Below are 9063 nucleotides of genomic sequence, written 5' to 3' on the forward strand. Positions count from 1 at the left end.
GGCCCCTCGAGTATCCCTGGGAGAGTGTCCCCCGGGGAGCAAGCGCAGCAGCTCAGAGAAGACTGTGCACCCACCCCACTCTCCTCTCAGGAGAGATAATGCATTCCCAGACGCTCGGAGGGAACCTGAGAGGGGAAAGCGGAACCCGACCCCATTTATCTCCGAAGGGCTGGGAGCCGCCATGACGCTGCGCCCACGGTGCTCTGGGCGTGGGGTGCACAAAGCCGCAGTCATCTCCGGGGACCGCCCGACGAGGAGTAGGCGTCTTTGTCCCTCAAAAGCAGAGGGTAAGTCATGTCCCCAGGCTACCTGTGCTCCCATTTATGATACGTCTGATGGCCAAACCTCGAACTCAGAGCATCAGGCCAGGGCCACAGGGACTGGCCTGCTGCCGCGGTCCGCTGTGACGCCTGCGTGGGCCGTAGTGTGGCCCCTTGTGAAAGGGTGACCCTGCCACCCATCCCGCTCACGCTGGACCTGTCAGTGTCTCTGCCTGAAGCACAGGCGGCCTTGCTGGGTTGGGTGCCCCTGGACTCTAGGCCACGCTTGGCCCAGCAGTGGGAGGCTGTGGGCAGGACCACCCACCCGCAGCCTGGGGTCTGGAACAATGGCCCGCTGTGAGCAGCACATTTATCGTTTCCATGGTCTTTGTGGCATAGTTTCGGGGTTGAACGCCCTCTCCCAGCCTCTGTGCGCTCACGGGCAGGGTTCCCTGGGTGTCAGGGTTGGTTGACGGGTCAGGTAGTGCCCGGAGCGGTGTTTTGGCCCCTCCTCACCACCACCGCAGGGACTTGGTACCACTTGGGGAGTCTCACTCTGGGCAATGAGTCCTGTGGCACTCCGGGAAGCAGGACAGGGTGGGGAGGGGAAGAGAGGGGAGGAGAGGGGACCATTGGGCCCACGTCCTGGCTGTGCGGCTCACTATGGCACCCCTCCCAGCCTTCCCAAACTCACACATAGTGCAGGGGTAGTGGCACTCATCTGAAGGGGGTGAGCATGCAGTGAACCCTGCCAGGGGGACCTGGGCCAGCATCTGAGCTGTTAGGAGCTTGTCCTGGTGCACCTGTCGGCTGGGCAGCAAACACAGGGCTCCCTCCGGGCAGGGGTCAATGAGTCAGCTCAATGGCGGTAACAAGTGGCACCGCTGGTTGGGCTTAAACCACAGACATTTACTGTCCCTGTCCTGGGAGCTGGAGTCTCACTGGATTAGACCCACCCCAAGGCAGGATGAGGCGCTGGGACCTTAGCGGCTCGGGGCGGGGGAGAGAGGGAGCAATCCTGGAACAGTCAGGAGAGGGTGGGACAGGGCCAGAGAGCTGGCAGCGGAGAGGGCTGCCTGGCGGTGCTGTGGCCGCTGGAGAGGGACAGCAGCCTGGCAGGAGTGGCCCAGAGAACGGACAGCCAGTGTCTCTGTCCTCTGACCCCACTAGCTGGGCATGTTCAGAGTTCAGAGCGTGGTGGGGACAAGTGTACCCAGGCCATAGAGCTCCCCCGCCCCCAGCACAGGGCAGAGCGGGTGGCAGGGGAGCGGGGCTGCGGAGGCCCTGGCATGGTGGCCAAGTGCTTGGCCCCAGCTGCATGGACAGCAGACTAAACTGAACAAACCAGAGCAAACGAAAACAGGCACACTGGCCACCCGCCTGGTCCTGCCAGCCAGGATGGTCTGAGGGGACCATTCTAAGGAACAAGTCACCCCCCTGCCAGAGGCCCCAACTTCTCACTGGCTCACGGCAGGGACCCTGGTTCAGGGACCAGGGAGGCTGTTTGGGCAGGTTGTCCAGGAGAGCTCGGGGCCCAGAGCCGCAGCCCACAGTTGCCATGAGCACGATGAACCCCAGAAAGATGCTCTTGCAGGTTTCCGGGGATCAGAGGAGAGGGCTGCCCCTTGGGGGCCCGAATCACCCCTGGTGTCGGTGCTAAAGAAGCCCCAGTCGCCCCTGAAGGGGGATCGCGGGTCTGCCCTCGGGGCCCGCTCAGCTCCCATGGCTCAGGGGCCTCCTTTCCACAGCTTCTCAAACAGCTAGAGCCTGCGGTTCTCAGTGGACCCCATGGAAGACTGTCCTGCAGGGAGGATGGGCTTGGTCATTTCAGGGAGGGGCTGCCCAGCACCTCACTCCCCTTCCCATTGGAGGATCCCCCAGGTGTGACATGGGTGGGTACAGAGCCCGCTCCTGTGTCAGGGGGTAGGGAATCCTCCAGCTCCATCTCCCTGGCAACTGGGCCATGGGCATGTGACCCAGGCTTGGCCATTCAGATGCACCTCGACCAGAGCGGGCAGGGTTAGGGTTCCCCCAGGACAGCGTGGCACTGTCCAGTGGCTGTGGCAGCCGAGTGCAGCGGCCGGGGTCCCGCAGTGCCATGGAGCGTGGGCCACTTGCCCGTCCTGCTCACGGCTCTCCCAGGCCGCCTTCCTTCCTGCCTCACAGGGTCTTCCATCGTGTTCCTTTCCAGAATGGCAGCCAGACTGGTGTTGGTTGCTTACATTCTGAGGTGCTGAGCAGCTGTTACTTTTACTGGACTTCTCACCCGGACAATCACAGTTTGCATTCACGCCCAGAAGCCCGCTGGTCTCCGGCACCTCCCTTCTGAGGCACTGGTGTGGCCTTGTTTCAGAACACTGGGTTGTGTAACGGCTAGTTTCCTGCTAGACTTGGCTGCTGGGGCGCTCAGAGACGACTTGGGGGGCTGCGTCAGGGCCGAGAGCATGGTGGTCCCATGTGCTGGGAGACCACCGACTCACACCCACCGGCCCTTTGTCAGCTCGGCAATCTTGGGCAAGTGCCCGTTCCTTTCTGTGCCTCAGTTTCCTTGTCTGTGAAATGGGGATCCATTATTTTGCCTCCCACCAGCATTGTCACAGACAGCAAGTGAACAAAACAGCAAAAACACTCCATACCTCGCCTACGGTGACCATCAGTGAGTGCTGACCAATGTTTTTAACCATCTTACTTCCAGAACCTCGATTTCCCAGTGCCTCCTTGTCCAGACAAACCCTCAAAGGACTCAATGCCTGGAGGAATATTAAGGCGCGTAGTAAGCTACCATAGGGGCCTTGAGGACAAGACGGAATCTCAAGGCATCCGCTCGGCAGAACACAGCGATGTCTGCCAGCCCAGAACGCCACCCCCACCCCCCTGCATTGCCGAGTTGGGCACCGAAGTGTTTTCCATCTTGAAGGGAGTCTGTAAGGACTGTCAGTGTTGAGCGTGGAGGCCTCCAGGCAGTGAACATTTGTGGAGCAGTTCCTATTGCCCTGGCACAGGTTTAGATGCTGAGGGGACCGGGCTTCGAAAAGTCTTTCCCACTTTGGAAATGATATTCTTACGAGGGAAACAGAGAATAAGCTGATGATGCCGTGCAGAGAGGAAGGGCTTGGGAGAGAAGTGAAGGAGGGCGAGGATGGAGATGACCAGACGCCACCGACACGGGCCAGGGAGGGGACCTTGGCATGGAGCTCGGGGTGAATCGGGAGGGAGACCTGCAGGCATCTGGGGGCCCGGGGAACCCCCATGCAAAGGCCCTGAAGGCAGCTGGCTGTTGCTTTGACCACGTTTAATTGCCATAGGAAGGCTGGTGCAGAGGAAGGACACAGAATCCGCCTGGATTTACCAACACGTCTGCAGGCATAATCCCAGGTAAATATTGATTCAGCGTATTTACACAGAAGTATCTTATCACAGTGCGGCGCGAAAGTGACCAAAAAATCTAATTGGTCACGAATTGTTTTACAGCGCCAGGAAGATGACACAGAGGGCGTTAATTACCGCATTTTACAGGTTCCCGTGGGAGGGAAAAATACAGACGTATATACATTTGCAGGAGCACTCACATTTTGCCAGAACTGAAAAATACGTATCCAAATGCCTATGTACCCACCTAAAAAAATAAAATAAAAATCTGGACACCCACGACGCACTCTGTTCATTTGAGACCGAGATAACGCTGGCATTTCCAAACACAGCCTAGTAGTTACTAGTAAATACCCCGGCGGTTTCTCTGAGCACGCCTGTAGTTTTCTTTTCAAGGGAGTCATTTATCCAAAGCGGAAACTGTGGGGACCAGTCGTCCCATTTTAGAGATGAGAGACCAAGGCTCAGAGGGAGGAGGAGAAACCCAGGTTCCTGGTTAATCAATGGCTTGCCAGGACCAAGACGAGAAATTGTCCTGAGCCCCTGTCACAGACTGCCAGTTGCTGCACCCCCCTTCCCCCAATATTTATTCTTTGCTTTTTTCCTTAGCAAAAGAACACCTAGTTTTTAGCTGCATGTGACTACCCAGAACAAACATTGCATTCCTGACGGCCTGGCACCTCAGTGTGGCCATGGGACTAAGTTCAGGCCAGTGGAAATGCGTGAAAGTGTGTGGGCAACTTCCAGGGAGGGGGAGTGCCGCCTCTGCCTTCTCTTTCCTGTGCTGGAATGCATATGTGATGGCTTGAGCTCAGGCAGCTGTATGGGGCCATGAGGTCGATGCCTTTGCTGAACATGACAGAGCAATCTGAGAGAAGGGCCCTGGGTCTCTGATGACTTTGTGAAGCCTTCTACCATCCCTGGAATCCTGAAACACCCACCTCTGGACTTCTCTTATAAGAGAGAAACTTACTTCCACCTCTTTAAATGTGGCTTTTTTTGTCCCTTGCTCCTGAACCAACACAGGCCTTCCCTGGGTCTCCTCTGAAATACGGCTGTTTAACTCCCTCACGATGACAGAGATGAAGGAACAGCCCCAGAAGTCACAGAGTTCTCTTATAGAAACACTAGAGGCCCGGTGCACGAATTCATGCACAGGTGGGGTCTGGCCAGCTAATCCCGATCGGGTCTGATCAGGCTGGGCCGGCTGGGGGGGGAAGGGCCGTGGGCCATTGGCCGGTTGCCCCCACCCCCTGATGGTGGGGGGGGACATGATCAGGGGTAGGAATGGCCAGGGGGGAGGGGCCGCAGGCCATTGGCCAGCCAGCCCCACCCCCTGTTCGAACTCCTGGTTGAACTTCCTGTTGAACTTCTGACTGAAGGGACAATTTGCATATTAGCCTTTTATTATATAGGATTTCACTTCCGACCTGTGTGAAGTAGTTGCTGGAGCAAACAGCCCCTGCTCCCGGTGTGTGGGCCCAGACCGAGGCCTGGAGAGCACTCCCAACAGCATGTTCACACGAGGACGAGTCATGAGGCTGGTGATACATTGAAGGCCATGGCCCCTGTCAGCCAGCTTGCCCCACCTTCCTGAGGAAACGCGGGTGTGCATACGATCTCAAGGCTCTGGGGAAACACTTCCCGGAGGGTCAGCCTCTGGGACAGTTGGGTGCACGGGCCCATCGAGCTCTGGTCAAGCTTCTGATGTGTCGTGTCACCCGTCCTGGGTTCCCCTCGGGGGTGAGGTGTTCCCCCTCTTCCTATCTGTCCGCATTTCCCTCCTCCTCCAAAGGACCCTGCTCTGCCCACTGAGAGACACAGCATTCATCCCGCCGTGTTCCTGTCACGGGGTCACTGGAAGCTCCCAGCTGCCTCCTCTCCTGACCTTGAGAGCCACAGCGGCATTTCACACGTGTCCTCTGGGGGAAGAGGGGCCAGGTTCTATGTGGAGTCGGATACTTAGGGCCTCCTTCTGCACAGGAAATGGCGGCAGCAGCCAGAGAGAGGCCCTGCCAGCTCCCGTGGCAGCCGTGAGCACCCCCAGGGGACACTGCCTGTGCAGGGTCCTCCGTGCTGGGGAGAGACCCCTTGTGCAGAAGAAGAAGCTGAGTGAGAGGTTGCTTTGCTCCAGGTCACAGCAGCTGGGCAGTCCCAGCACAGGGACCTAGTCCTGCCTCTGACCAGAGCCTGGGTCTCTATCGCCCTTTCCAGCCTCCACCTGGGAGGAAGTCATCACACACGGCCCTGAAAGGGAAGCCTGAATCTCAGGCGACAGCTGGAGGAGGAGAGCGGCTTCTCACTGCCAGCTGTGTATCCCCATCCCTTGACCAGGACCCTCTCAGGTCCCTGCACCCCATTGTTGTCCCATGGCTGTCCAGGATCCTGTGGTCAAGCCCATTTCCATTCAGCCCACAGTCACCAGAAGAGGCTCATGCTAACCTTATTTATACTAGGGTGTGATTAACTGATACATGCCTACTGTTTCCCTTTGGAGAGGCAGGCATTATAATCAAGGGCTCTTGATCACCTACAGCTTAGTGACGAAGGAATGGAGACTGAAGGATGCGCCTTCCAACAGGGTAACAAGGGATCTTTCCAGGGGACGCCCTCCAGTTACAGCCCTGTGCTGCCGGAAGGAAGATACTTAAGGCCAGGTCAGAAGTCCATGGGCTGTGCAGTTAGTATAGGAGTGTCACACACTCTGCAACTCCTGGGCAGAACTCCCACCCAGGAAGTGCCCCTGGGAGAGGTGGATGCTGGCGTCTGAACCTGGAGATGTCTGTGCCTGTGTATCTCCTCCCAACGCCGATGGAGCGAACACTGCATCCAGCCCTGCCCTGAAAGGACCCCAGCGGCACCTCTGCCCTGCCTTCCTCCACCCTCTCAGTTAAACAGCCCAGGTGGTTAAGACCGCACGTCCCAGAATTCCTAGCTCCCCTCCCCCCCACCACGTGCATCAGGCTGGCTGATTGATGACAATGACAGACGATGCCACCACACCTCTGGCTGATCGGCCGAGGGCCACCGAAGAGGAAGTGGGCTCTCGGACAATCTCAGTGTAGGGATCTCAAAAGTTTGGCAAAACTTTGTTGCTATTTGAGGGCTCCTCTGTAAACATTTGATTGCTCAATTCGAATTCCTCCTTCCTCTGTCTTGACTCTCGGGCGCTTTCAGAACAAACCAAAAATAAAAATTAGTTCTTTTCCAGCTAATTCATTCATTTTTGCAAGTCCTCACTCTGTCCCCCTCTGCCCTTGGAACTTGTCTCCCAAAGGAGGTCAGAGGGCCTCAGAGACAGAGGGTCATCCATGGGGGTGTTGCAGCTTTGTCAAGAAAGTCTCTGGGAAAGCAGCTGCCCCATAGACTCTGACCTCTGACCTTTGAGGGGGGAGCACAGAGTCGGGGCCACTGAGAACCACCTCCTGCCCCCTCTGTCCTACAGGAGAGGACACCCCAGCTCATGTCCGGGAATTCTCTTTGGGGAGCAAGGCCTCCTCATTTTTCATTCATTCATTCAATCGTAGATGGAGTGATGGAGTGATGTCATTCATTCATTCACGCATCAAAGGATGGAGGGTGGGGCTGGTCAGACCGACCCGAGTCTTGGACTTGGTGGCTAAATTCCCATGAGACCGGAGCAAGGCTCTGTTTCCAGAAATGCCCTCTGCCCTGCCCCAAAGCATCCCAGCTGGCCCCTGATGCCAGGAAGGCCCTCAGAGTGCCCGTCTTTCCGAACAGAGTCCCCTCAGGAAGGACGGGAAGCAGGAAGCTACCAGCTGGGAGACCAGGGCAAGTTGTTCTCCTTGAGCCTCATGGTCCTGGTCCACCTGGCGGACATGGGAGAGGCCCCGCCCACCTGGTCAGGTGGACCAGAACCACTCACTGGGCTGCTCGGAGCAGGATCTGCTGTGGTGCTGGAGGCTGGAGGCCGAGGCCTGGAGCCGGGGAGCGAGCTGCCCAGGCCTCACAGTGGAGGAGGGCGGGCTGGGACCAGGCCCCGCTCTGAAGCCTCAGCCCCCCTTCACAGTGTCACCTCCTGTCAAGCCCATTTCCCTTCAGCCCACAGTCGCCAGGAGAGGCTCAGGCACAGGGCGGCTCAGTGCTTACAAGAGGAAGCTCAGGAGAGAGGCCGTCACTCACAGTCCCGACGCTACCAGCTGGCAGGTGAGGAGCAGGTGTGACTCCTTCTCTCTGGGCCTCAGCTTTACCCTCACGCGAAATGGGATCATAACAGCAGTAACAGGTGCCAGGCTGGTGCTTAGAGCCCTTAACACAACTCACGTGTTTCCCACCCAGAGTCCTCTGTGGTGGACCCTAGTATCAGCCCCATTGTACCAATGAGTAAACCAAGGCACGGGGAGGCAAAGCAACCGCCTCCGGGGGGGCCTTAACACAGGGTCTGGCCTCAAAGCCCTGGCTTCGGGGCCGACCTCATAGGGCCCCACAAGGCTCAAAGCTTCATTGGTGGAAGGCTTCCCTGGACGCCTGGTACACTCAGGGCTCAACACAGGCAGAACGGCGCTTCTCAATGGGGGGAAGTGGCTTTTGCCTTCAAGGGACATTGGGAATGTCTGGGCACATGCTGGGGTTGTGACAGCAGAGGGCTGGGTACCATTGGCCCCCAGTAGCCCAGGTTTGCTGCCAAACCCCCAGAGTGCACAGAACGGCCCGCAGGACAAGAACGGCCCAGCCCCGCACGTCAACAGCACCAAGGGTAAGAAGCCTGGGGCTGGGAATCTAGGAGGCGCCTTACATTAACGCACCCACTGACGGGCCTGCCCACCCTGGGGCGCTTTCCCCGCAGGCTGGTCTGGGCACCCCTGGAAGCCGAGTTCCCTGGGTCCTCCCAGCACCTCCCAGGGTTACAGAGGGCAGCCTGGGCTGGCTGGCGGCGAGCAGCGCTCCCCTGGCCCCCACCCCATGGACCCCGCCTGCTCCTTACTTGCCAGCAGAGGGTCCAGCACCGTTTCCTCCATTGGGCCACCTCCCGCGTCCTGGCCTCCGGTGGCGCCGGGTTCCTGCGGCGGGTCAGACACCAGGGCTGCACTTCACCTCTGTGTCGGAATCTTGGGCAAGGTGGCAGAGGCCACTCCTGAGGGCGAGCGGAGTTTGCAAAATGAGTCAGAGGGCGAGAGGGCTCACAGCCAGGTGTTGCACGTGAAGGTAATCATTAACACGCAGCTCAGACACCTCCCCAGGATCCCGCGTGGCATCTGCCGGCCTTAACCGCGGTCTGAGCCACCCACCCAATCAGGGCTCAGCTCAGCCGGTTGCCTGCGGAAGGGGAGGGTGAGGGCCCAGGACCCCTCTCCCACTGTCCGCACGGCTTCAGCTCTGAGAGGGCGGGGCCGATGAAGGAGAGGGATCCCCATTTCACAGCCCGCACTGAGGCCCCTCAGATCACCCTGCTGCCCTTTCCTAAGCGCCTCTT

At 58.5% G+C, this 9063-nt stretch overlaps 1 protein-coding gene across 1 annotated transcript in view; it reads right to left on the bottom strand.

The window, feature by feature from the left end:
- The window catches only part of ANO1 (anoctamin 1, calcium activated chloride channel), a 145867-nt gene that overhangs the window by 133553 nt on the left and 3251 nt on the right, over positions 1–9063 (bottom strand). Inside the window, exon 3 of the mRNA XM_015568944.1 lies at positions 8575–8769. Coding sequence (XP_015424430.1) covers positions 8575–8769 — 195 coding nt within the window. The remainder of the gene's footprint in view (positions 1–8574; positions 8770–9063) is intronic.

The sequence above is a fragment of the Myotis davidii genome, unplaced genomic scaffold (assembly GCF_000327345.1).
Source record: "Myotis davidii unplaced genomic scaffold, ASM32734v1 scaffold425, whole genome shotgun sequence".
Lineage (NCBI taxonomy): Eukaryota > Metazoa > Chordata > Mammalia > Chiroptera > Vespertilionidae > Myotis > Myotis davidii.